Consider the following 27,919-nt stretch of genomic DNA (forward strand, 5'->3'; position numbering starts at 1 on the left):
TGTTGCCAACTTGTACTTCCCAAGTGCTTAGTACAGTGCTCTGCACACAGTAAGCGCCCAATAAATACGATTGAATGAATGAATGAATGCTTAGTACAGTGCTTGGCACACCATAAGAACTCAACAAATACCACTAGTTTTCCATTCTGGATCCCTCCACATCTAAGAGAAGCAGCATGGCTCAGTGGAAATAGCCCGGGCTTAGGAGTCAGAGGTCATGAGTTCTAATCCCGGCTCTGCCATTTGTCAGCTGAGTGACCCTGGGCAAGTCACTTAACTTCTCTGAGCCTCAGTTACCTCATCTGTAAAAATGGGGATTAAGACTGTGACAACCTGATCACCTTGTATCTACCCAGCACTTAGAACAGTGCTCCGCACATAGTTAGTGCTTAACAAATGCTATTATTATTATTATTATTATTATCTACAGTTCCCTCTCACAGAGTCATTTCTTCAGCTCTGCATCCTGAGCGAAAAAGGTATAAACTCCCCATTAGGCTTTCCAACTCTTCTTTGTGTGGGGCCTTTCAAGACATAGCCATGCTTCCCCTTGTTCCCCTTGGACACTCACCATTGTCAAAGATGGTGCCTGCTGTGAAGGACAGCTCCGAGTCATGTTCTGCCTGGCAGGCGTACAAGGCTTTTGCTTTCCGGGGTGGTGAGCTGTGTGAAAACAGGAGTTTATTTAGAAGAGCGAAACATCTTTACCCATCGAGATGTTTATTCTCTGCTTTTGCCCCTCCCTGCGAGACACCTCACGCCTCTCTTTTCTGGGACGACTTAAAGAAAACTATCAGTGGTTTTTACTGAGCGCTTACTATGTGCAGTGCGCTTGAAAAAGTACAATATGACAGAATTAGCAGACATGCTTCCTGCCCACAATGCGATTACAAGTCCAGAGGCAAGACCTAAGGCAAAAAGGATGTGTGGGTCCCATGAGAAAAATCAGGGCTATGTCTGATAAAGTGAGCTGCACTCAAAGAGGTGTTCTATCCTCTGGAGATGTGTTCCTCCTAGAGAGATCCACAGTCCCCTGCAAGATAATCCAGTTGAGAGCTCATAAATGGCTTCATCAATCAATCATGTTTCTGGAGCTTTTACTGTGTGCAGGGCACTGTACTAAGTGCTTCGGAGATTACAACACAACAGACACATTCCCTTCCCACAACAACATTAGTGTAGAGGACAATCTATGCTGGAGAAGGGGGCTGACCCATACCAGTTGCGAAATTTGGGAACATATTGTGAGTTAGGACATGTGAGCTTGGGGGAGCCTTTCTCCCTGGTGGAGCAGTAAGTTTAGTGAACAGGACCCTGGCAGCTAAGCAGAACCTCCAGAGGTTGCCCATCCACCTCCATGCCAAACAAACTCAATCAATTAGAGCACTCAACCACCTTGCCCCTTTCTACCACCTTACCCTTCTGTTGTCCTATTACAACCCAGCATGTTCACTTGGCTTCTCTGATGCCAACTTACTCACTATACGTTGATCTCACCTAGCGCACTGCTGAACCCTCACCCACACCCTGCCTCTGGTCTGGAACTTCCCCCTTCATTTCGACAGACAATCGTTCTCTCCACTTTCAAAGCCTTATTAAAAATCACATTTCCTCCAAAAGGCCTTCCCCGACTGAGCTCTCATTTCCCCTACTCCCTCTCCCTTCTGTGTCACCCTTGCACTTGGTAGCTTTTATTCACCCAAACTCAGCCCCATAGCATTTATGTATATATCCATAATTTACATTATGAAAAGCAGCATGGCTCAGTGGAAAGAGCCCAGGCTTTGGAGTCAGAGGTCATGGGTTCAAACCCCAGCTCTGCCAGCTGTCAGCTGTGTGACTTTGGGCAAGTCACTTAACTTCTCTGGGCCTCAGTTACCTCATCTGTAAAATGTGGATTAAGACTGTGAGCCCCCCAAGGGACAACCTGATCACCTTGTAACCTCCCCAGTGCTTAGAACAGTGCTTTGCACAAAGTAAGTGCTTAATAAATGTCATTATTATTATTACATTAATATCTGTCTCCCCCACTAGAACATAAGTTGACTTAGCCCCCTTTTTCCTCTCCTCCTCCCCATCCCCCCAGCCCTACCTCCTTCCCCTTCCCATGGCACCTGATATGTTTGTACAGGTTTATTACTCTATTTATTTTCCTTGTACGTATTTACTATTCTATTTATTTTGTTAATGATATGCATTTAGCTTTAATTCTATTTGTTCGACTTGACACCTGTCCACATGTTTTGTTTTGTTGTCTGTCTCCCCCTTCTAGACTGTGAGCCCGTTGTTGGGTAGGGACCATCTCTATATGTCACCAACTTGTACTTCCCAAGTGCTTAGTACAGTGCTCTGCACACAGTAAGTGCTCAATAAATATGACTGAATGAATGAATAAGCTCTTTGTGGGCAGGGAAAGTGTCTTCCAACTCTGTTATGCTGCATGCTCCTAAGCACTTAGTATAGTGCTCTGCATACAGTAAGTGCTTAATAAATATGATTGATTGATCCCAGATCCACATTTGGTTGAGGCGGGGAGAAGAGACTAGTCATTTGAGCCAAATAATAATAATGATAGCAATGATGGTATTTGTTAAGCACTGACGAGGTGTCATGAACTGTTCTAAGTGCTTGGGTAGATTAAAAACTAATCAGGTTGAACAAATGTAGAAGCAGCATGGGCTTGTGGATAGAGAATGGGTTTGGGGGGTCAGAAGAACCTGGATTCTTACCCTGGCTCTGCCACCTGTCTGCTGTGTGACCTTAGGCAAGACACTCACTTGTGTGCCTTAGTTACCTCATCTACAAAATGGGGATTAAGAGTGTGAACCCTATGTTGGAAAGAGTCTGTGCCCACCCTGATTTGCTTGTACAGTGCCTGGCACATAGTAAGCACTTAAATACCACAATTATTTTCATTATTATTATTAAGACAGGCCTTGCCTTTTATTACTAATATTCACTGGGGCAGTAAGCTCTCCTTCGCGCCTGGAGCACCTTGATTGATAGAAATTGTTTGCTAGAAAAACAATTTTGGGCTTGCGGGTTAACAGTAAATTCCTGCTTCAGTACTTGAACAAAGAAGATCTGAGAGAGATCTTCTCTACCCAGAGAACGCCTAATGGAGCTGATTCCTAGGGTGAAGCTACACAATCACCCTATGAGGTAAAGTCTCCCTTGGGCAAGAAGCTGACTGCAGAACTCCCTTGGAGCTCTGGCTGTCTGAGCTAGGGAGCCTTTACAGGGTTCGGAAAAATCTTACTATCCCAACTTAAGAGCATTCTGACAATCAAACCTCTTTGTCTCCAGCCCTGTTTGTCTCCAGGCCAAAAATCAAGCCCCATGGAGTCCAAAGGGGATCCTCCACCCAAGGGAGTTAGGGCTTTTCAAAAGCCATCATGGCCTGGCTTTAATTTATTTGAATATCTGTCTCCCCCTCTAGTTGATAATCTCCTTGAGGGCAGGGATCACGTCTACTATCTCTGCTGTACTGTACTCTCCCAAGCACTACATAGTACACTAAATAGTAAGCGCTACACAGTAAGCACTTAAATACCACTATTATTATTATTATTATTATTATTATTATTATTATTAAGACAGGCCTTGCCTTTTATTACTAATATTCACTGAGACAGTAAACTCTCCTTCGGGCCTGGAGCACCATGATTGATAGAAATTGTTTCTATCAATTGTCCAGTAATAATAATAATGATAATAATTATGGCATTTGCTAAGCACTTATTATGTGGCAAGCACCATTCTAAGAGCTGGGGTAGATACAAGGTAATCAGGTTGGACATGGTCCATGTCCCATATGGGACTCACACTCTTTATCCCCATTTTACAAATGAGGTAACTGAGGCACAGAAAAGTGAAGTGACTTGCCCAATGTCACAAAGCAGACAACTGGCGGATCTGGAATTAGAACCCATTTCCTCTGATTCCCAAGCTTGTGCTCTTGCCACTAGGCTCTGCACTTAGCAAGCGCTCAATAAATAATAATAATAATAATAATAATAATTTTGGTATTTGTTAAGCGCTTACTATCTGCTAAGCACGCTTTTAAGCACTGGGGCAGATACAAAGTAATCAGGTTGTCCCACGTGGGGCTCACAGTCTTAATACCCATTTTGCAGATGAGGTAACTGAGGCACAGAGAAGTTTAGTGATTTCCCCAAAGTCACACTGCTGACAACTGGAAGAGCCGGGATTTGAACCCATGTCCTTTGACTCCCAATTCTGTGCTCTTAAGGGAAGCCAAAGTAGTCCTGGAATTGGATCCCGGGAGCAGGGGAAAAGCCTGAGCTCCGGGTTCCCTGGATGGAGAAGACCCTGTTCAGTGCCAGACATGCGGCAAGGGAAAAAACAGCAGAAAAACTGCTCCCTTGAAGCAGAGGGTGATGTATATCTGCAGGGAATGGCCAGTTTCCTACTCCCTTCTCCAAGGCTCACACACCTGGGGAAGTTGAACCAGCCAAGTGGGAATGGGATGGAAGGAGGTGGTTCATGTCTCCTTCTCTGGAGAATACAGACAACTCAGCCGCCCAGAGACTCAATCTCTGCTTTTTTTCCCCTCAAATGCCCCGAGTCAACTTTCTCCCCATCCCTTCCTACCCCCTATTCTATCTTATTATTGTTTTACACTCTAGACTGTAAGTCCATTGTAGGCAGGGAATGTGACTATTGATGAATTGTACTCTCCCAATCACTAGGCACAGTAGTCTGCAAACAGTAAGTGCTCAATAAATATGTTGCCGACCTGTACTTCCCAAGTGCTTAGTACAGTGCTCTGCACACAGTAAGGGCTCAATAAGTATGACTGAATGAATGAATAAATATGACTAAATGAATGAATGAATGCGGCTGTTGGGAAAGTGAGATGAAGGAAGGAGGGAAGGGCAAGGCCTAGAAAGCTCAAGTACCAATCTCAAAATAATTCTTCCTTTATCAGGATCCTTTGGTCAGGACATGAGATTTATGGGACAAGGGGTTAATCATGCCCCATGCTCTTTACCAGGGCTGGGTCAAGCAGCAGAGAGCTAAATACAAATGGGGAAATTCCTCCGTGTAAGAAAACACACCTTTTTTAAAAAATTTAGGAAAAAGAAAAAGAGAAGGTAAGCAAGTAATCTGACACAGACAGGGTAATCCGGTTGTGAAAAATGCTGAAGCAGCAAAGAATGGAAACTCCCGGGAGGGTGAAGAAAATATGTCACTCGACCACAAAGCCCCGTGTGTAGACAAGTGGATGTATCGGGGGGGTTCCTCCCTGCTTGGCTAATGCTTTAAATACCAGGTTTCTGGGCTGGCTCCTGGCCCAGGGGGGAGGAGGCTGAACAGTGAAACAAAACCAGGAGTGTCCTGAATTGTACTCTCAGGCAAGTTACATATTGAACTGATTAAAACAAGAATAAAAAAGAACTGGGGGGTGGGGGCGGGGGGTGGGGGGGCATAGGAAGGGACAGGGAGAAAGTTGGTTCAGGGCATTTGAGGCAAAAAAAAGAGCAGACTGGGTCTCCAGGGTGCTGAGTTGTCTGTATTCCCCAGAGAAGGGGACATAAACCACCTCCTCCTTCTCTCTCATGTCTCAGTTCTGCCCTTTGGGCCAGAAAGTACCCTCACTCCATCCCCAGCCCCTGCTCCAGCAAAGCCAGCCCAGGGCTCTACCTCTTTCTCAGGTCCTCGGAAGGAGCAGCTCCTGGGGTGAGCCCACATCTTTCATGCCCCTCCACCTTCCCCCTCAGGGACTGGGCATCTAGAAAGATTGAAGGCCCATGAAGACTCCTGATGGACGACCTATCAATCAATCGTATTTATTGCTTACTGTGTGCAGAGCACTGTACTAAGTGCTTGGGAGAGTGCCTAGTTGCAAGAACAAGGGCTTGGGAGTTAGAGGACATGGGGTTGTAATCTCGACTTCACTACTTGTCTGCTGTGTGACCTTGGGCAAATCACGTCTCTCTGTCTGTTACTTCATCTGTAAAATGGTGATAAAGACTGTGAGACCCATTTGGGAAAGGAACTGTATCCAATCTGATTACCTTGTATCTACCCCAGTGCTTAGAACAGTGCTTGGCACACAGTAAGCACTTAACACCTTAATACACACACACACACATATATATGCATATATGTATACACACACATATATATATATATATATATATATATATATATACACATTAATATTGTAATAGAGTTGGTAGACATGTTCTCTACCCACAGTTAACTGACCAGACCAGAGCCTGGTCATTTGTCCATCAGATTCTCTAGTCCAGCTGCTGTAAGCAAATCTTCACTAAGCCTGTCCTTCTTCCAAAGAGTGGGCATCTAAGGACTTGGGCTATGATTTTATGAGCCCTTGAGAGGAGGTTGTGGGGTGGGGGGCTTTTGTCTTAGCCCTCCTTTCGTCACTATCCTCTTTGTCCCCACCTCACTGGCTGCCTTGCTCAGCTTCCCTTCCCCTCACCCCACCATTAAAAAGTTTAGCTGGTGCCAGAATGGCAGTATCCTTCAAAGCCCAGCTGCAGGTCCAAGGACATTAACTGGCCTGGATACTCTTGCTCCCTCCTTTTCAATTTTTGCCTCTGAGCATGGCAAGAGGCCAGGAAAGCACTAGGTGGAGAGTCTCCTCATGTGCCCTCTCAGTGTTTGCAGAATGACGATACACTTTCCCTCAGTAAACCATGCATCCAAAGGGGTCTGGATAAATTCGCATGATATGCTGACTTGAAAACTTTACCGCTAAACTTTGGGTAACTTTTAGTCATAGTGCAGGAGCTCTACATGGTAACTAGAGCCTTTTAGGGGAAGAAGAACTTGGGGAGTTTGATTTTTTCATTAGATCATACAGTAAAGTCTCCCCCTCTAGAGCGTAAGCTCATTTTTGGTTCTTTTAATGGCATTAGTTTTGCTCCTATATGCCAGGCACTGTACCAAACACTGGGGTAGATACAAGCTAATCGGGTTGGACACAGTCCCTCTCCCACATAGAGCCCACAGTCTTCATCCCCATTTTACAGATGAGGTAATTTAGGCCCAGAGATCTGAAATGACTTGCCGTAGGTTACACGGTAGACAAGCAGTGGAGCCGGGATTAGAACCTAGATCCTTCTGACTCTCAGGCCTGGGCTCTATCCACTGGGCCACACTGTTTCCCGCTGTGGGCAGGGAATGTGTCTATCCACTCTGTTGGATCGTATTTTCCCAAGTGCTTAGTACAGTGCTCTGTACACAGTAAGTGCTCAATAAATACGACTGAATGACTGATTGATTAAACTCCTCACAGGTTCACCAAATCTCTACTGAGCAGCAGATAATTCCTGAGCTTCTTGATGTTTAGTGAGTCATATAGGCTGAGATGGTAGGGGGCAGGAAATTGCAGGGGAGGGAGGAAGGGATGAGTGGAGGACTATTCCTATTCCAGGCATCCTAAAGAAGGGAATGTCATTTAAAAAGATTTTCCTCCTCAAGGGCAAGTCCTATCTACCAGGTAGCCGAAGGTTTTTGGGAAAGCCCTGGGGGAAGTCACTGATAGCCATAGGTCACCACTTTTTGGTCACCTGTTGCCATGGCAGCTCTGTAGCATCTTGATTTTTGATCTGCTGAGGGACCATCTGCTTGAGGAGTCGCTCAAGAGGGCCAACCCCATCAAACTGCCTTTTGGAAGCAATGGCTAATCCAAGATGGTGTCTACCACATAGAGATCACCAGGCTCGTAGACCCCAGTGGCCAACCTTTTATTTATGTATTTTTTTAAGCATTAACTATGTACCAGAAAGTGTACTAAACACTGGGGTAGACAGACTTTAATCAGGTTGGACATAGTCCATGTTCCACATAGGGCTCATAGTCTTAGTCGCCATTTATCAGGCGAGGAAACAGAGGAGCAGAGAAATCACGTGACTTTCCCAAGGTCCCATAGCAGACAAGTGGTGGAGCTAGTATTAGAATGCAGGTCCTTCTGATTTCCAAGCCTGTGCTCTATCCATTAGGCCACATTACTTCTGCCGATGCTAGTCCATTCCTGGCCAGAGAGATCCCTGCTGAGCAGTTCTAGATAGTCTGACACCATTGCTCCTCATAGTGTCCCACATAGCCTCACAGTGTTCCATTTTTCTCCCCGTTACACAGATAAGGAAATGAATTAATAATAATTATGGCATTTATTAAGTGCTTACTATGTGCCAGGCACTGTACTAAGTGCTGGAGTGGATACAAGCAAATTGGGTTGTACACGGTCCCTGTCCCACATGGGGGTCCCAGTCTCAATTCCCATTTTACAGATGAGGTAACTAAGGCCTAGAGAAGTGAAGTGACTTGCCCAAGACCACACAAAACTAAGTTTTAAGTAGGGAAAGGAACAGCTCCAGGTCACCCAGAGGGTCAGGACAGAGCCGGGACAAGAATCCTGATCCCCACTTGTCCCCTTAAATTCTGCTGCCTCCCTCTGAGTCAATCAATCAATCATATTTATTGAGCACTTGCTGTGTGCAGAGCACTGTCCGAACACTTGAGAGAGTTTGCTATAACAGTGTTAGTAGACACGTTCCCTGATCACAATGAGATTACAGTCTAAAGCCCTAGCTGCTCCACTCAATAAATCAATGGTAGTTATTGACTGCTTTCTGGGTGCAGAGCGGTGCACAAAGTGCTTGGGAGAAGACACTACTGTTGTCTGTCTGCTGTTGTCTGTCTCCCCCTTCTAGACTGTAAGCCCGTTGTTGGGTAGGGATTGTCTCTGTTGCCGAACTGTACTTTCCAAGCACTTAGTACAGTGCTCTGTACACTGTAAGTGCTCAATAAATACGATTGAATGAATGAATGAAACTACAATAAAGTTGGTAGGCATGATTCCTTGTCCACAAGAAGCTTAAAGTCTATGGTGGAGAGACAGACATTAAAATAAATTATAGATAGGGGAAGTGGTAAAGTATAAGGAAATGTGCATAAATGCTTGTAGGGCTGGAGGGAGTATCAAGGTACTGAAGGGGTACACAGCCAAGGGCAGAGTTAACACAGAGGAGGAGACAGGTAGAGGAAACGAAGGCTTAGTCAGGGAAGCCAGACTAGAAAAGTAGCATGGCCTAGTGGACAAAACACGGGCCTGGGAGTCATTAGGACCTGGGTTCCAATCCCAGCTCCACCACTTGTCTGCTGTGTGATCTTCGGTATGACACTTCACTTCCATGTGCCTCACTTACCTCATTGGTAGGGTGGGGATTAAGACTGTGAGCCCCATGTGGGACATGGACTGTACCCAGCCTGATTTAGCTTCTTACCTACCCCGGCGCTGAGTACAGTGCCTGGCACGCAGTAAAATCTCCACTGGTTGCCTGTCAACCTACGAATCAAGTAAAAACTCCTCACACTTGGCTTCAAGGCTCTCCATCACCTCGCCCCTTCCTACCTCATCTCCCTTCTCTCCTTCCACAGCCCAGCCCGCACCCTCCACCGCTAACCTCCTCACTGTGCCTCGTTCTCGCCTGTCCCGCCGTCGACCCCCGGCCCACGTCCTTGCCCTGGCCTGGAATGCCCTCCCTCCGCACATCTGCCAAACTAGCTCTCTTTCTCCCTTCAAAGCCCTACTGAGAGCTCACCTCCTCCAGGAGGCCTTCCCAGACTGAGCCCCCTTTTTCTTCTCCTCCTCCCCTCTCCATCGCCCCTCCACCCTACAACACTTGTATATATTTGTACATATTTATTACTCTATTTGACTTGTACATATTTACTACTCTATTTTATTAATGATGTGCATATAGCTATAATTCTATTTATTCTGATGGTGTTAACACCTGTCTACATGTTTTGTTTTGTTGTCTGTCTCCCCCTTCTAGACTCTGAGCCTGTTGTTGGGTAGGGACCGTCTCTATATGTTGCCGACTTGTACTTCCCAAGTGCTTAGTACAGTGCCCTGCACACAGTATGCGCTCAATAAATGATTGAATGAATGAGTAAACATGTTAGGCCTCTGATGTTGAACACTTCCCTTTTCCAAAGGAAGCAGAGAGTAAACTGTTAATTCTCCTTATTTTAGTTGAATGATAACACTGCTTCATAATCTAGCCAGGGCTGTCTTCCAAGGTGTCTGCCTGCCTCTTTCAGCTGTTCAGCCAAGGTCTCCCACAGCCTGACCCCCACCCCTTCAGTGCAATGCCTTTGAGAAGCCCTTAGGGGATCACTTACTTCATTCTTTTAGGCCGCGACTGTATTGAAAACCCCTCCCAAAGGCTTCAAACTCATTTCCACTGAGTTCATCTGGCAGACAACACTACTGAAGGGGAAGGTTGAATACAAAATCCCCCACAGCGCTTCTTAAAGAGGAGAATGTTGGCTTTGGACCCTGATTCAAGGGATGAGGCTTGTACTTGACCCGAAAAATAGAAAAGGGCTGGGTGCCTCAGGATCAGAAGAAGCTCAAGAAAGCTTTAAAAATGGCTTAGGCTCTGCTCCTTTCATCTGCCACGCCCCTTGCGGAGGGTTTCTGCTGGTCCCAACTGTTGCAGGCAAACAAGGAGGATCCTAGTAATTTAAATCCTTTAAAATGAAATGCCACACCCACCAAACATCCCCAGAAGCCGGAGGCACAGCACAGAGGGCCTGAGAGGCACTTTGTGTTGCTCAAAGTCTTGTAGCTGTGCTGTGAGTTTAGATTTATGACTCTTCTGGTTATCCATGGTGTGGATTGTCCCAGTGCTCCTGGGGCCATTTGTAGCTGTGCCTGTAGGTTTTTATTTACAAAACATTCCCAGTTATCCAGGGCATGGATTTGCCAAGTGATCTGGAGCTGCTCACTTTCTCTTAGAAGCATGCTGCCCCGAGAACTGTGGATTCTCAATTGCCCTGTGCTTGGTTAGCCTGGCTTAGTGGAAAGAGCACAGGCTTGGGAGTCACAGGTCATGGGTTCTAATCCTGGCTTTGCCACTTGTCAGCTCGGTGACTTTTGGCAAGTCACTTCACTTCTCTGTGCCTCAGTTACCTCACCTGGAAAATGGGGTTTAAGACTGTGAGCCCCACCTGGGACAACCTGATAACCTTCTAGCTCCCCCAGCACTTAGAACAGTGCTTGGCACATAGTAAGCACTTAACAAATGCCATTATTATTATTACTCACTCCTCTTAACTCCAAGTGATACTTCAAGGGGAAGTAATCGAATGCTGAGCAAGAGAGAAACAATTAAGGGTGGAAGACGTAGGAACCCATGTGTTCATCCATCTTCTGAGGTAGACTTTCAATCACTTCAGATTTTGGATGATCTATTTTTATGGATTATCCTTGTTCATGTTCCTCTCAATTAGCATGGATAATCTGCACTTATTTGCACTGCACTTATTTGCTAGACTTACATCATTTCTTTCCCCCAAAGATCCACCAAAGACCTCGGATTAATGTATTTAGTGAAGGGCAAAGTATCATTGGGCTAATCTGAAAGGGAAAAATCTCCCAACTCTCAGTTGGAAAACAAGGGGCTGTTTTCATCAGTATTTCCTGAAAGTTGGCATGACACTGAGTGAATCTAAACTTGTCATGAAACGGGAGAATACTGGCTGTTGGCTGGCAAGAGGGCAGAGAGATATCAGATTAGAGATCATTGTGTGTGGCTCCTACCCAAGGAGTCCAAAACACTTTAGACTCAGTATATTTTCATACCTCTTCAGGCTCACAATAGGCTATATATTCTCTAATGAGAAGGTTTGTAGTTAATCTGTGAATACAGTCTCCAAAACTGTCTTTGCTCAAGGGACACTCTGTAAATGTGTACCCTTTCAATATCAATCCATCATATTTATTGAGTGCTTACTGTGTGCAAGCACTGTACTATGCCCTTGAGAGAATACAACATAACAATAAAAACAGATACATTTCCTGTCCACAACGAGCTTACAAAGGAGAAGAGGGAGAGGGAAGGGAGAAATGGAGAGCAAGAGAGAGCAAGAGACACAGACAGAAAGAGAAAAGGAAAGATGAAATTAGGAAAAGAAGTATGTTCCCCATTTTATCCATGGAAGAGTTGAGGCCCAGAGATAAAATGTGTATCCCTAAAGAGCTCAGCAAGGTCAAGTCATAAACAAGCCCAAGTTAGGATTTCTGGGAACACATGTTAACTGGAGCCACATTAAGAAGTGAACAGAAAAGATGACAAGCAAATTAAGATTGAGACATGGCAACACAAGACCAAACAAACCCTACAACAGACCTGATGGGGGATGAGTCGCTGGACGTAGATGAAGTGGGCATAGGGCTGGATGGCGCGGAGAACATGGGCCAGGATGGTGAGAGGGGTGAAGTTGGGCTTGGATTCTGAGGGCTGCAAGACAGAACCAGAAAACACATCAAAAACATAGGGAAAACACAAAGGGAAGAGACATTCACTTCGAAACAAAATGGTGGGGGAAAACTGGGGAAGATTCAGGGTGAAAACAGATGCAGGGAGGCAACTTTGATTCCAAATCAACATTTTCCCAAGCTGAGCCATCGGGTCTTCTGGTTAAAGCCTGCTCCATGATTCCTTCATTGACAAATCTGCATTTTGGCCCTACAGGAAAAGTACGCATGGGACCGCTTAAATGAAGTCCTGCTTCATTGGTTCCTTTCACCTCTGTCATGTCAGCAGATGCCATTGATCATATTTCAGTATAGTAACAGCTCGTAATGTACTACTTGGTCTTTTCTGTTCTCCTCTGTTGTGTCTGGATATAAACTGCGTTTCTCTGGGCCCTCATCCACAGTCCTGGAAAACAATTTCCTGTTTACATTTCTAACTAAATGGGTTTTGCACATTTGTGCCCGGAGTAATCCTGTTTTGGGAAAATGGCAGGGAAGACTTTCCAGAGCGAATGTGCTTTTGGGAGAGTCAAAGAAAACACACCTAGATGGCACCTCACATTTTTCATGCCTGGAAGTTGGTAGATCTCTTCCACCCCTATCTAATACTAGATAAGGGGGGGCAGCAAGACCTAGTGGAAAGAACACAGGCCAGGGAGTCAAGAGACCTGGTTTCTAATACAACCTCCACCACTTTCCTGTGTCGCCTTGGACAAGTCGCTCAGCTTCTCTGGGGCTGTTTCTTCCTCTTTAAAATGAGAATTCAATACCTGTTCTCCCTCCTTCCTAGACTGAGGGTCCCACGTGGGACAGGGATGGTGTCTGACCTGATTCTCTTGGACCTATGCCAATGTATGTATACTGCCTGGCACATAGAAAGCACTTAACACAAACCACAATAATTATAATTACTCCCATCTAATAAATCAAATCCCCATTATTAAGTTTGTGGATTATCCACATCCATTTTCCCTCCTTGTTCCTTTTGGCTGCCCGAACGTTTTGGCCATTTCCCTCCTTATCGTCGCCTCCATCAAGAGCAAAGCAAACAGAGATGAAATGGGAACCAGTCAATCTGGTTACCGGTTTGGTGGGCAAACTGGTTGTCACTATTAGCTTACATAAGACTATTCTATTTATATTTAGTTATATTTAGCTATATTAGCTCTGTTGATGGAAGCATGATGTAATATTAATAATAATAATGGAATTTGTTAAGCGATTACTATGAGCCAGGCACTGTACTAAGCGCTGGAGTGGATACAAGCAAATTGGGTTGGAAAAATTCCCTGTCCCATATGGGGCTCACAGTCTCAATTCTCATTTTGCAGATGAGGTAACTGAGGCAAGAGAAGTGAAGTGACTTGCCCAAGGTCACACAGCAGACAAGTGGTGGAGCTGGGATTAGAACCCATGACCTTCTCTCTTTTCCCTATCACCCCTGATAATTTGAATGCACCCCAACTGAAAGATAATACTAATAGTAGTAGCTGTAATGATAAAACAATAATAATAATGATATTTGTTAAGTTCTTATGCATCAAGCATGAACTAAGTGCTGGGGTAGATTCAGGATAATTAGGTCTCACATGGGGCTCACAGGCTCAGTAGGAAGGAGAACAGGTATTTAATCCCCATTTTGCAGATGAAGAACTGAGGCAAAGAGAAGTGAAGTGAATTGCACTATGTCCCACCGCTGGCAAGTGTGCAGCTGGGATTAGAACCCAAGTTCACTAACTCCCAGGCTCATGCTCTTTCCACTAGGCACCACTGTTTCTATACAAAAGCAGTCACAAGTACGACATCACACTCCAAGTTCTCGGGAAACCCACTGGGACTTCGGACATTAATGAGGAAGCACGCACTCTTTTGCCATAGTTTATTATTGGTGAGTTTAGTCCCAGTAAGCTACAGAACTGAACATGGAGGAAACCTTGTTCAATGAGAACTGTCTTTCTGAGAGGAGTGTAGGGAGAGTGAGAAAAGCACTTCTTTATGGGATTTCTGTTTGAGCAAACACAGGCCTCTTATTCTCAGCTCATAGCTACAACTGGTTTATATCCCCAATACACAGGCAAATGATCACGGGGTATCAAAAACCCCTCTGAACAAACCAACTTAACACAGCATACTGAGCTTTCTGGCAAAGTAAATGACTGCGATCTCAACATGCCAACTGTAATCACTACTGATCAAAGCCCAGTAAGAGTTCTTCAGTCCCTTTGGGTGCCAGATCAGATTATTTATTCATCCAGAGAGTTCTGAAATCTAAAGGCTATTACTTATGTCCCCTGAGCCAGAATCCAACATCTCACTAGGCCTTAAAAATGTGCACGAAAAGCAGGAACAGAAGTCCTCATTACACAATCATACACACATACACAAAAGACTTAACATGTGAAATTGGGTCTTGTATAGATGAAACAAATGTGATATGTCCATTCAGTTACTTCATTTGTTATTTATATGCCTTTTTATGGTATTTGTTAAGCATTTACTGTGTGCCAGTCACTCTTTTAATTAGCTACATGCTAATCAGGTTGGAAACTCCCCCCCCCCCACCCCGCACCGAACCCCCAGGTGTCCCACATGGGGCTCACATTCTTAATCCCCATTTTATAGATGAGGCAACTGAGGCACAGAGAAATAAAATGACTTGTCCAAGGTCACACAGCAACAAGTGGGCCTGAATTGGCTGTGGGAGGGGCTTTTACAAAAATGAGACTCATTCAACTCCCGCCCCCAGTCCCCATCAGGCGCCCTCCCTTTCCCTTCCTATTGTAAGATTGGCTAAGTGCTAAAAACGGTTGCTAAGAGAGACCATGGGATCTCTTTCTTTGAATATCTTTAAAAATAGAATTAAAACCCTAAATCTGGGATAGGGTGGGCAAAGGCTCACTGGGAATGGGTGCTCTAAAAATATTTCCCAATTCAAGGAACCCCAGAAAAAGTACAATCAATCAACTGGTGCACAGCATATGGATAAAGCTCAGGCCTGGGAGTCAGAAGGTATGGCCTTGGGCAAGTCACTTCACTTTGCCTCAGCTACTTTATCTGTAAAGCCGGGATTAGGACTGTGAGCCCCATGCGGGGCAGGGACTGCGTTCAACTCTATTTGCTTGTATCCACCCCAGTGCTTAGTACAGTGCCTGGTACATAGTAAGCGCTTAACAAATACCACAATTATTAATATTATTTTTCACTGAGCACTTACAACAGAAAGGACACTGTACTAAGCACTTGGGAGGGTACAACAGAATTAGGAGACACGTTCCCTGCTCATAACCAGCTTCCAGTTCCCCAGGATATCCTGATTGTTTTTCCCTAAGTGATCCACAAGCTCCAGAAAACCCAGGCAAAACAATTAAAGACTTGCAAACGTGAAGCGTGAACCTTTGCCTCTCTGGTTTGAAGCCTCGAACGGGTTATAATGGTTGACCATCCTGATGTCATAGGGAAAACATCCCATCCCTTGCACCCCGACACACTACCATCTGCAGTGATTTAAGAAGAAAAGAGAGATAAAAGGAGACAAAAAGCTTCTGAAGTTTAGAGCCGATTCGAGCCTTCAGCTGAGAGGGCGTGGGCAGTTTGCTGACTGGCTTCTCCAGCTGTGCTTGCTGTGCTACTTAGATGAGGGATTTGATTGCTGGGGATATTTGGGTGAGAGGGCCCGGGTCTGCTGGGCTGGCAGCAGCACGGCTCACGTGGCTGCCTCCTTTCTGATGACTAACACAGCAGGGCCAGGTTCTGAGAAACTTGTTTCTTTTCAAGGAAGACGATGGAACCATCCAAGTTTACAACTCTTGGGTTTCCCACAGCACTATGATGTGCTTCCCTTACCGTCACTTGAATGGTTCTTGCAGTGGTTAAAAAAAAAATCCACTATCTTAACCCTCCCCACAGTGTTCTCCATATCCATCTGGAAGCGTTGATTACTCCCCCGGAGTCTTGGAAGTTGTCTGAAGCAGGGTAGAGGGCAAGGGATTGCAAGACAATACTTGGCAAGGGAGAAGTGGTTGGACAGATGGAAGACGACATCTTCCTGTGGTCCCAGAGGGCTGCATGATGCGATGGAGCTGAGTGGCATAAAATCTACACTCTATCATCACCTGCTAGATGTCCCAGATCCCAAAAGGAAAGGAACTTGATGCCACAGGAAGTTGTGCAGACAGAAAATATCAGCACGCTCAAGAGGGATTTGGATAGTGGTTCTTGGATGAGTGGTTCCTGAGGAGTTGGAAAGCTAGACGTGTCAATGGGGAAAAGTGAAGGATGTTAGAGAGCTCATCCCTAAGCATAAGAATGGTTGCCCAGGAGGACAACCATCACATGGTTAGTTATTATGGTATTTGTTAAGTGTTTACTATGTGCCAAGCACTGTTCTAAGCGCTGAAGTAGATACGGTGAATTGGGTAGGACACTGAACCTGTCCCACATGAGGTTCAGAGTCTAAGTAGCAGGAAGAGAACAGGTATTGAATCCCCACTTCACAGATGAGGAAACTGAGGCACTGAGAAGTTAAGTGACTTTCCCAAAGTCATACAGCAGGCAAATAGAAGAGACAGGATTAGAAGCCAGCTCAGCTCTGACTCCCGGGCCCGTGCTCCTTCCACTAGGACACACTGCTCAAAGCACGGTTCCTCAAAGCATCCTGTTACCATTTTTGGAGATAGACACTGGATTGGAGGGCCCTTTGGTCTGAGCCAGAAAAGGCAATTCTTGGGTTCTTAAAACTGGTATTCCAAGGCACATAGGTTTCCTGTGAAGGATGCCCAAGGGACAGCTCTGGCTTCCATAGTAGATGGATACAGTCTAGGGATGGTAAAGGATGGCTAAGCTATGTGGAAAAGGGTCCAATGGATCAGGTGAAACCCTTCTCTTTCTGGGAAGTCTTAGGAGTGAGCAATCCCACCCAATCCCCTTTCAGACATCTAAGCAGTCCAGGAGTCCAGCGCGAGGGTTTCCAAGGAAATTTTTGGTCAATATCAAATGCTCATAATAGCATTTGAATTGCTTTTCTTAAAGTCTCTTGATCACATCCCGAGAGAAACAGATCTTTTGCTTAAATGGCACATTCCTTCCCTTTAAGACTCAGAAATCCGCTACTAGAACATCTGTACACAGTAGCATGCAGAAGTAAGCAGGAATTATAAAATGGCTTTTAATTTTCTTCTGATGTTTTTGTGGTTTTCACTTCCTGAAAGGAAAGGGCACTGTTCTTGTGATATTAGCGCTTTTACAAAGAATGGATTCATGGATTCGTGCTACAACAGTCCAATGCTCCTATTGTAAACCATACAAGCAACATGACCTACTGAAAAGACCATGGGCCTGGGAGTCAGAAGACCTGGGTTCTAATCCCGGCTCCACCATGTCTGCTGTGTGAACTTGGGCAAGTCATTTTACTTCTCTGTGCCTCACTTACCTCATCTGCAGAATGGGGATTAATGTTGTGAACCCTATCTGGGACATGGACTGTGTCCAACCTGATTAGCTAGTATCTAATCCAGCTCTTAGTACAATACTTGACGCACAGTAAGTGCTTAACAAATACCATAAAAACACCAAAATAAAACAAAAAAAAATTAATTTGAAATGGCTGCAGTGAAAGTCTCATTTGCTGTTGCCACCCTCTTTAAACACCACATTGAACTAAATATACGGAAACACAGATAATTTGCTTGATTTAGAGGGGGGAAAAATGGAGAGAACGTGAACCCATCCTTATTCTCATATAAAATTCCCTAACCTGGCAGGGGAGAGAGAGGGCAATGCAGAAAGCGTATCACTTTAGAAATATCTACCTCAGCACTTCGATCCATGCCAGGCGCATAGTAAGTGCTTAACAAGTACCATTAAAAAAACTAACAACAAAAAACCCTCTGATTTTATAAACTTTAATTTAAAAACTATCACTTGCTGGAAGCCTTTCTGAAAAGTTGTGAGTGAATGTTGAGGATCTGCAAAAAGATCGTAGTTGCTGCTCTCTTGGTCTGTTCTGGCTTTGAACATTTGGGAGCTTCCCAACTCCTCCTTCTTGTACACATATTCTCCATTTCACCCGGACTTTACATCTACTTGCAGCTCAGCTGGTCCTTTCTGCCTTTGGGCACATTGTGATGGGACCCTTCTGAAATTTTTTAAAAAATTATTCCTGTAAAGTGATTGGGGGGTGGGGGGCAGAAGAAAGGGAAGGGGCTTCTTTAATTTGGACAATGAACTGGACCATACTTTACTCCATATGCTGAAAGTAATTAGCCATCTGGTGTCTTCTCCTGTCTACTTTCAGGGAATACTTCCTGTTTGGACTAGGGAAGGAAAAATCATAGAATTTACTAGGAATCCAAACCATCCACTGCAGAAAACAAAAGAGTGGCTAAAATTAGAAGCGATGGACCAGGATGTTAGCCTTCCGCCTTAAGAGCAACTGTGAGGTGAGGAAGCAGTTGAATAAGGAGCCCGGAATATTTCACTGTTCTAAGAATTTGCCACCAATTGCACGTGTACTACGTAAGACAATGCCCAGATGTATTAATAAAGCCAAAGTCATGCACCTGAAAATAATGCAGGGCTTGGGTTAGTTTTCTGGCCAGAATCCAGAAGCTGGGCAATTGCATGACTTTAAATTTTCCCCTCTCTAGCTATAAGTCTCCCTTTCATCTGCTTGCCAATGAAACTACACTTCCCTCATTGATTCTTCCACAGACTATTTCAGCAGTTCAATCTCTCCAGAAGCTCCTGGTGCCCACACCTCCTACCTTCTCTAACCCACTATAATTCTGTGAATTATTTTGTTCCCCTCTTCCTATACCATGGGGCCTGTCCCCTCTGTCCTCTGAAATAACACTTATTTTCATCATCTTTATTAATAATAATACTTTTAGTATTTGTCGAGTGCTTACTACTACTAATAATAATGATGGTATTTGTTAAGTGCTTTTTATGTGCAAAGCACTGTTCTAAGCACTGGAGGATACAAGGTGATGAGATTGTCCCACATGGGGCTCACAGTTTTAATCCCCAGTTTACAGATGAGGTAACTGAGGCACAGAGAAGTTAAGTGGCTTGTCCAAGGTCACACAGCTGACAAGTGGCCAGGCACTGTACTAAGCAACTGGGGTGGATACAAGCAAATTGGGTTGGACACAGTCCTTGTCCCACATGGGGTTCAGTCTCAATCCCCATTTTACAGATGAGGTAACTGAGGCCTAGAGAAGTGACTTGCCCAAGGTCATGCAGCAGACAAGAGGTGGAGCTAGGACAGAACCCATGACCTTCCGACTCCAAAGCCCCTGCTCTACCCACTGCGCCCTGCTAAGGATGGGTTCCTTATACCTTCAGCATCTTGCTCACCTCTGGTTCCTTCCCCTCTGTTATCAAACATACTATAAAGGCAGACTTTTCACTCCACCATACTCTAGCTATCGGTCCATCTCCCCCCTCTAATTCCTGTCCAAGTACCTTGACTGCATCATAGGCACCTCCCCAATCCAGTTTTTGTCCCCTTTACTGAGACTGCACTCAGCCAAGTCTCCAAAACCTCCTCTTGGTCAAGTCGAAAAGACTCTACTCTTTTCTAACCTTACTTTATTATTATGGTATTTGTTAGTTAGTATGTGCTAACAGGAACAGGAAGAACCTACAGAATTTGGTGACCAACTGAATAAGTGGGTTGAATGAGAGAGATGAGTTCAGGATAATGCCCAAGGTATGGGATTGTGTGACAGGGAGGATGGTGCTGTTATCTACAGTGATGGGAGAGCTGGGGAGAAGAGAGAATTTATGCGAAGAGGAAGGGTTCTGTTTTGGACATGTTAACTTTGAGGTATTGGTGGAAAAATCATCATCATCATAATAGCATTTGGTAAGCACTTAATAATTATTAATAATTATGGTATTTATTAAGCACTTACTATGTGACAGGCACTGTTCTAAGCAATGGGGTGGAAACAGTCCCTGTCCCATGAGGGACTCATAACCTCAATCCCCATTTTACAGAGGAGGTAACTGAGGCATAGAGAAGTGAAGTGACTTGCCCAAGGTCACACAGCAGACAAGTATCAGAGTGAGGATTAGAATCCATGACCTACTGACTCTACTAAGCACTGGGGTAGATACAAAATAATCAGGTCCCACATGGGCTCACAGTCCCATGTAGGAGGGAAAACAGGTACTGAATCCCCATTTTGAAATGAGAGATCTGAGACATAAAAGTGAAGTGACTTGCCTAAGATCATAAATCCAGTAAATGGCAGAGCTGGGATTAGAACCCAGGTCCTCTCACCCTCAGGCCCAGGCTCTTTCCACTTGGCCATGCTGCTTCTACATCCAAGTACTGATGCCCTGGAGGCAGGAGAAAATGTGAGACTCCAGGGATTAACTAACCACTGGTCTGACCCAGTAATAGCATTGCTTAAATGCTTATGTACCACTTCTTTTTTTACTCCAGAGGTTAACATAGTGCTGTGCTCATAGTATTAGTGCTTAATAAATTACTCGTAATAATAATAATAATGGTATTTGTTACGCGCTTACTATGTGCAATGCAGTGTTCTAAGTGCTGGGGGGCTACAAGGTGATCAGGTTATCCCACATGGGGGTCACAGTCTTAATCCCCATTTTACAGATGAGGGAACTGAGGCCCAAAGAAGTGAAGTGACTTGCCCAAAGTCACACAGCTGACAATTGGCGGAGCTGGGATTTGAACCCATGACCTCTGACTCCAAAGCCCGTGCTCTTTCCACTGGGCCACACTGCTTCTCCTCTTCACTGAAAGCTCAAGCAACTGATTTGCTTTCAGTTTTTTGCTATTCCAGAGAGCTAGAACCACCTCTTCGTGTGATGCAATGCTGTCATTGGCATTTTGTCAAGCTACTGTGCTGGCGCTGGTTCCCAGCAGCAGGATGAGACTCAGTCAGTCACCAACCAGCATCAGTGGCACTATCAAACCCTAAACCAACATGAGGTTGCCCCCTTTTCTTAAGGTATCTGTTAAGTACTTACTGTGAGCAGGCACTGTATTAAGCACCGCGGTAGATACAGACTAATCAGATCGGACACAGTCCTTGTCCTCCATGGGCCTCACAGTCACTCATTCGCGTTCATTCAATTATATTTATTGAGTACTTACTGTGTGCAGAGCACTATAATAAGCACTTGGGAAAGTACCATACAAAAATAAACACACACATTCCCTGCCCACAACTTTAATCCCTATTTTAAAGATGAGGTCACTGAGGCCCAGAGAAGTTAAGGGACTTGCCAAAGGTCACAGAGCAGCCAAGTGGTGGAGCTGGGATTAGAACCCAGATATTACTAATAATAATGACAATGATGGCATTTATTAAGCGCTTACTATGTGCAAAGCACTGTTCTAAGCGCTGGGGAGGTTACAAGGCGATCAGGTTGTCCCACAAGGGGCTCACAGTCTTAATCCCCATTTTACAGATGAGGTAACTGAGGCACAGAGAAGTTAAGTGACTTGCCCAAAGTCACACAGCTGACAATTGGCAGAGCTGGGATTTGAACACGTGACCTTTGATTCCAAAGCCCATGCTCTTTCCAGTGAGCCACACTGTTTCTCAGATCCTCAGATTCTCAGACTCAGAACCTTCTGAGTCCCAGGCCTGTGGTCTACCCATTAGGCCATGCTGCTTCTTGCCCGGGGGGTCATTTAGAATCATTGGTAGCAATCCAAGGGCACCTTGGGGGGCCCCTCGCTGTTGGGGAGGGACCGTCTCTATATGTTGCCAACTTGTACTTCCCAAGCGCTTAGTAGAGTGCTCTGCACACAGTAAGCACTCAATAAATACAATTGAATGAATGAATACAAGAAGGTATTCATTCAAACATATTTACTGAGAGTTTACTGTGTGCGGAGCACTCTACTAAGCACTTGGGAGTACAATATAACAATAAACAGATTCCCTTCCTAAAAATGAGCTTACAGTCTAGAGGGGGAGATAAACATTAAGTAAATAAATTACAGATATGTAAGTAAGTGTTGTGGGCTGGGAGGGGGGATGAACAAAGAGAACAAGTCAGGGTGATGAAGAAGGGAGTGGGACAAGAGTAAAGGAAAGCTTGCTTAGTCTTGGAGGAGATGGGCCTTCAATAAGGCTTTGAAGTGGGGGAGGATAATTGTCGGATTTGAGGAGAGAGGGCGTTCCAGGTCAGAAACAGGACATGGTCGAGGAGTTGGCAGTGAGACAGGTGAGATCGAGGTACAATGAGAATATAAGCATGAGGAGAAAAGTATGCGGGCCTCCCTTCTCTCCTTCTACAGCCCAGCCCACACCCTCGGCTCCTCTGCTGCTAACCTCCTCACTGTACCTCGTTCTCGCCTGTCCCACCTTCGACCCCCAGTCCATGTCCTCCCCTTGGCCTGGAATGCCCTCCCTCCACACATCCGGCAAGTTAGCTCTCTTCCTCCCTTCAAAGCCCTACTGAGAGCTCACCTCTTCCAGGAGGCCTTCCCAGACTGAGCCCCCTTTTTCCTCTCCTCCTCCCCATCCCCCAGTCCTACCTCCTTCCCCTCACCACAGCACCTGTATATATGTTTGTACAGATTTATTACTCTATTTATTTTACTTGTACATATTTTCTACTCTATTTATTTTGTTAATGATGTGCATCTAGCTTTAGTTCTATTTATTCTGATGACTTGACACCTGTCCAAATGTTTTGTTTTGTTGCCTGTCTCCCCCTTCTAGACTGTGAGCCCGCTGTTGGGTAGGGACCGTCTCTATATGTTGCCAACTTGTACTTCTCAAGAGCTTAGCACAGTGCTCTGCACACAGTAAGCACTCAATAAATACAATTGAATGAATGAATGAATGAGTAGCAAGGTGACTTAGGATGAGGCAAGGTGAGCCCATCTTCTAGTCTGTGAGCCCACTGTTGGGTAGGGACTGTCTCTATATGTTGCCAACTTGTACTTCCCAAGCACTTAGTACAGTGCTCTGCACACAGTAAGCTCTCAATAAATACGATTGATTGATTGATTGCGTGCTTTGAAGCCAATGGTGAGGAGCTATTGTTTGATGCAGAGGTGGATGGGCAAATACAGAAGTTTCTTGAGGAGTGTGGAAATGTATCCTGAACGTTTCTGTGGAAAAATGATCTGGGCAGCAGGCTGAAGTATGGACTGGAGTCGGGAGAGACAGGAGTCTGGGAGATCAACAAGGAGGCTGATACAGAAATCTAGGCAGGCTAGGATAAGTGATTGCACTAGCATGGTTGCAGTTAGAGATAGAGAGGAAAGGATGGATTTTAAGTGTGAAGGGTGCTGGGCAACTACCAGTTCAGGGTCATCCACGGGGGGCAGGAGCTGCCCTCAAGGAGTTTACAATCTAGCAGAGCTCCAGGAAGGACACAGAAGGCATCACTATGGGAACTCTTGCCCTATGCCATCTTGAACCCCACTATCTTGAGCTGGGAGCAGGGCCCTGCTGGTGTCCCAAACCATTAGGTCAGCTTACAGAAACAGCATGGCCTAGATGAAAGACCATGGGCCTGGGAGTCAGAGGATCTCGGTTCTAATCTCGGCCCCGACCCTTACCTGCTAGGTGACCTTGGCCAAGTCACTTCACTCCTCTGTGTCTCAGTTACCTCATCTCTAAAGTAGGGATTCACCACCTGTTCTCTTGCCTACTTAGACTATGAACCCCCTGTGGGACAGGGACTGTGACCAACCTGATTATCTTGTATCTATCCCAGCACTTAGTACAGTGCTTGATACATAGTAAACACTTAACAAATACCAATTAAAAACATCAAAAGAAGCCCCTGGGTTTCAGGACTTCCTAGAGCTAGTAAGAGCAACAGCAGCATGCGTGGCCCAGTGGAAAGAGCATGGGCTTTGGAGTCAGAGATCATGGGTTCAAATCCCGGCTCTGCCAACTGTCAGCTGTGTGACTTTGGGCAAGTCACTTCACTTCTCTGTGCCTCATTTACCTCATCTGTGAAATGGGGATTAAAAACTGTGAGCCCCCTGTGGGACAACTTGATCACCTTGTAACCTCCCCCAGTGCTTAGAACAGTGCTTTGCACATAGTAAGCGCTTAACAAATGCCATCATCATCATCATCAGCATGACAGTGGATAAAGCATAGGTCTGGTAGTTAGTAGGACCTGGGTTCTAATCCGGGCTTTGCCAAAAGTCTGCTGTGTGACCTTGGGTAAGTCACTTCACTTCTCTGGGCCTCAGTTCCCACATCTGTAAAATGGGGATTAAGACTGTGGGCCCTTGTAGGACAGACATTGTGTCCTACCTGATTAACTTGAATCTATCCCAGTGCTTAGAACAGTGTTGGGCACATAGTAAGCACTTAACAAGTACTATAATTATTATTAATAACTGCCCACCCAGGGAAGGCAAATCATTCTGCACTCATTTATAAAGTCACTCACAGGGCTGTAAGCCAGAGGATGCAATTTATTTTAATATCTGTCTCCCCAACTAGACTGTAAGCTCCTTGTGGATAGGGAGTGTGTCTACCAATTCTACTTTATTGTACATTCTCAAAGCACTTAGTGCAATTCTCTGCAAACAGTAAAACTCAATAAATACCCCTGATTGAGGGGCTGGCTGACTGAGGTGGTTCATTATTCCAGCCAAATAAAATGATCAAATCTGCTTGCCAGACCTAAGAAACCTGGTGCAGGTACAGGATCTTTATTCACTGCACTCAGTGTGCCCCGGAAGCCATTTGTTTCTTGTGAAATAAGGGGAAAGGGATGGAGTATGGCTGGCTACATCTTTCTGAAAAATCAGAGCCAATTTCTGCAAGACATGCAAATGCCGCATCACACAAACACCCTGTGGTGGTCAGGGAACGCACCTACCAACTCTGCTGTTAGTACAGTGCTCTGCACACAGTAAGCACTCAATAAATATGATTGAATGAATGAATGCTGTATTGGACTCTCCCAAATACAATGCTCAGCACACAGCAAATGCTCAACCGCTGACTGTTTGGCACCCCAGACTCAGGAATTTGCTCTCTTAGGTTGCCCCAGTCAACTGGCACCAGAGTTACTGCCTCAGCAGAAAGAAGAGCTCTCTCCTGGCATTTGCATACCCAAGAAAAGCTTTGGGACAAGGGATTTTGCTCTTGATGGAATTTAATAATGCATATATTTGTACCTGGTTCCTAACTGAAGTTTAATTTCACTGGAGTACTAAGGAGTTACTTGCCATCTTCTTCAGTCACAGACAGCGTGGTCCAGTGGGCAGAGCATGGGCTTGGGAATCAGAAGAACCTGGGTTCTACTCCCAGCTCTGTCACTTTTCTGCTGTGTATGCTTGGACAAGTCACTTAACTTCTCTGTGCCTCAGTGACCTCATCTATAAAATGGGGATTAAGACTATGAACCCCATGTGGGATATGGACTGTGTCCTACCTGATTAGCTTGTATCTTCAACAGCATTTAGTACAGTGCTTGGCACATCTCAAGCACTTTACAAATACCATAAAAAACCACCCACTAACCCCAACTAGTATTATTACGATATTTGGTTAGCGGATGCTGTGTCAAGCACTGTTCTAAGCCCTGAAGTAATAATAATAATAACAGTGGTATTGTTAAGTGCTTACTATGTGTCAGGCACTGTACTAAGCTCTGGGGTGATACAAGCAAATCAAGTTGGACACAGTCCCTGTCACATGTGATGCTCACAATCTCAACCCCCATTTTACAGATGAGGTAACTGAGGTACAGGGAAGTGAAGTGACTTGTCCAAGGTCACACATTAGGTAAGAGGTAGAGACAGGATTAGATCCCATGACTTCCTGACTCCCAGACCTGTGTTCTATTCACTATGCCCTGGGGTAGATATGAGTTAATCGAATTGGACTCAATCCCTGTTATACCAAGGGCTCACAGTCTAAGTGGCAAGAAGTAACCAGTTGCTTGCCAAACAGCATTCACCAGCAACACCAGAAACTATCAGTGCTCCCATGCCGGGTTCGTCTGATAGCTTTTGAAGGACCATTCCCCCATTCCCACCATGAAACCAATTAAGACAACATTTTAGTTTTAAGACTAAAATAAACTATGCTTTTTTACAAATCAATTGGTTTTAAACCCCAAAAAGAGGGTCACCTACAGTTCAGCAGCATGGCTCTGTGGAAAGAGCACAGGCTTGGGAGTCAGAGGTCATGGGTTCAAAACCTGGCTCCGCCAATTGTCAGCTGTGTGACTTTGGGAAAGTCACTTAACTTCTCTGTGCCTCAGTTATCTCATCTGTAAAATGGGGATTAAGACTGTGAGCACCCTGAGGGACAACCGGATCACCTTGTAACCTTCCCAGCACTTAGAACAGTGCTTTGCACATAGTAAGCGCTTAATAAATGCCATCATTATTATTATTATTATTCTCTGAGCCTCAGTTACCTCATGTGTAAAACGGGGATGAAGACTGAGAACCCCATGTGGGACAACCTGATCACCACATATCCCCCGTGCTTAGAACAGTGCTTTGCACATAGCAAGCGCTTAATAAATGCCATCGTTATTATTATTATTATGTGCCAGGAGGAAGCCATCCAGTAGTACAGCGGGAAGGCTTAAATAAACTAGAGACCAGCATCTTATTAGTGCACTCGTACACGTACAGCTTCTGTAATGCACACAGCAGCTCTCTTGTATGCCTCTCCCAGAGCATGACTCACTGACAGATCATGTTTACTATTAGGGAAACGGGGGAAAAAAACCCCTCTGGTTTCCTTAGGACCCACTCACAATATACCTTCAACACTCCACTACCGTGTCATATGCCCAGAGGGATGACTGCATTAAGTCATCTTTTGCAAGAAAAGAAATTTAAAAATACCCCTCCCCTCATCAGATCGTCTTGAAAATATTGCCCACCATGCCATCTGTTGTGGGAAACTAAAAACCTCTATCACCTGCAGCAGTGCACTCTTGCCGGAGGCCATAATTACCTCTCTGACACTGGAGCAGGGTGGTCACAGAAAAGCCCTAACTTAGAACACACCGTAGTAATATTAATAATAATGATGGCATTTATTAAGCACTTACTATGTGCAAAGCACTGTTCTAAGCACTAGGGAGGCTACAAGGTGATCAGGTTTTCCCACGGGGGGCTCACAGTCTTAATCCCCATTTTACAGATGAGGTAACTGAGGCCTAGAGAAGTTAAGTGACTTGCCCCGAGTCACACAGCTGACAAGTGGCAGAGCGGGGATTTGAACCAATGACCTCTGACTCCCAAGCCCAGGCTCTTTCCACTGAGCCATGCTGCTTCTCTAGGAATTCATTCATTTATTCAATTGTATTTATTGAGTGCTGTGTATACAGCACTGTACTACTACTACTAATAATGATAGCATTTATTAAGTGCTTACTATGTGCAAAGCACTGTTCTAAGCGCTGGGGAGGTTAAAAGGTGATCAGGTTGTCCCACGGGGGGCTCAGTCTTCATCCCCATTTTACAGATGAGGGAACTGAGGCCCACAGAAGTTAAGTAACTTGCCCAAAGTTACACAGCTAACAAGCGGCGGAGCCGGGATTTGAACCCATGACCTCTGACTCCAAAGCCTGGGCTCTTTCCACCGAGCCACGCCG

General features: G+C 45.1%; 1 protein-coding gene across 2 annotated transcripts in view; it reads right to left on the reverse strand.

Annotated features, from left to right (window-relative positions):
* Positions 1–27,919, reverse strand: part of ARHGAP26 (Rho GTPase activating protein 26) — a 488,708-nt gene that overhangs the window by 14,082 nt on the left and 446,707 nt on the right. Inside the window, exons 21-22 of one of the 2 annotated variants that reach the window (XM_038739982.1) lie at positions 12,198–12,308; positions 572–663 (exon numbers count right to left, since the gene is read on the reverse strand). In XM_038739982.1, coding sequence (XP_038595910.1) covers positions 572–663; positions 12,198–12,308 — 203 coding nt within the window. The remainder of the gene's footprint in view (positions 1–571; positions 664–12,197; positions 12,309–27,919) is intronic. The other variant, XM_038739983.1, reaches the window with a different exon arrangement.

The sequence above is a fragment of the Tachyglossus aculeatus genome, chromosome X1, assembly GCF_015852505.1.
Source record: "Tachyglossus aculeatus isolate mTacAcu1 chromosome X1, mTacAcu1.pri, whole genome shotgun sequence".
NCBI lineage: Eukaryota > Metazoa > Chordata > Mammalia > Monotremata > Tachyglossidae > Tachyglossus > Tachyglossus aculeatus.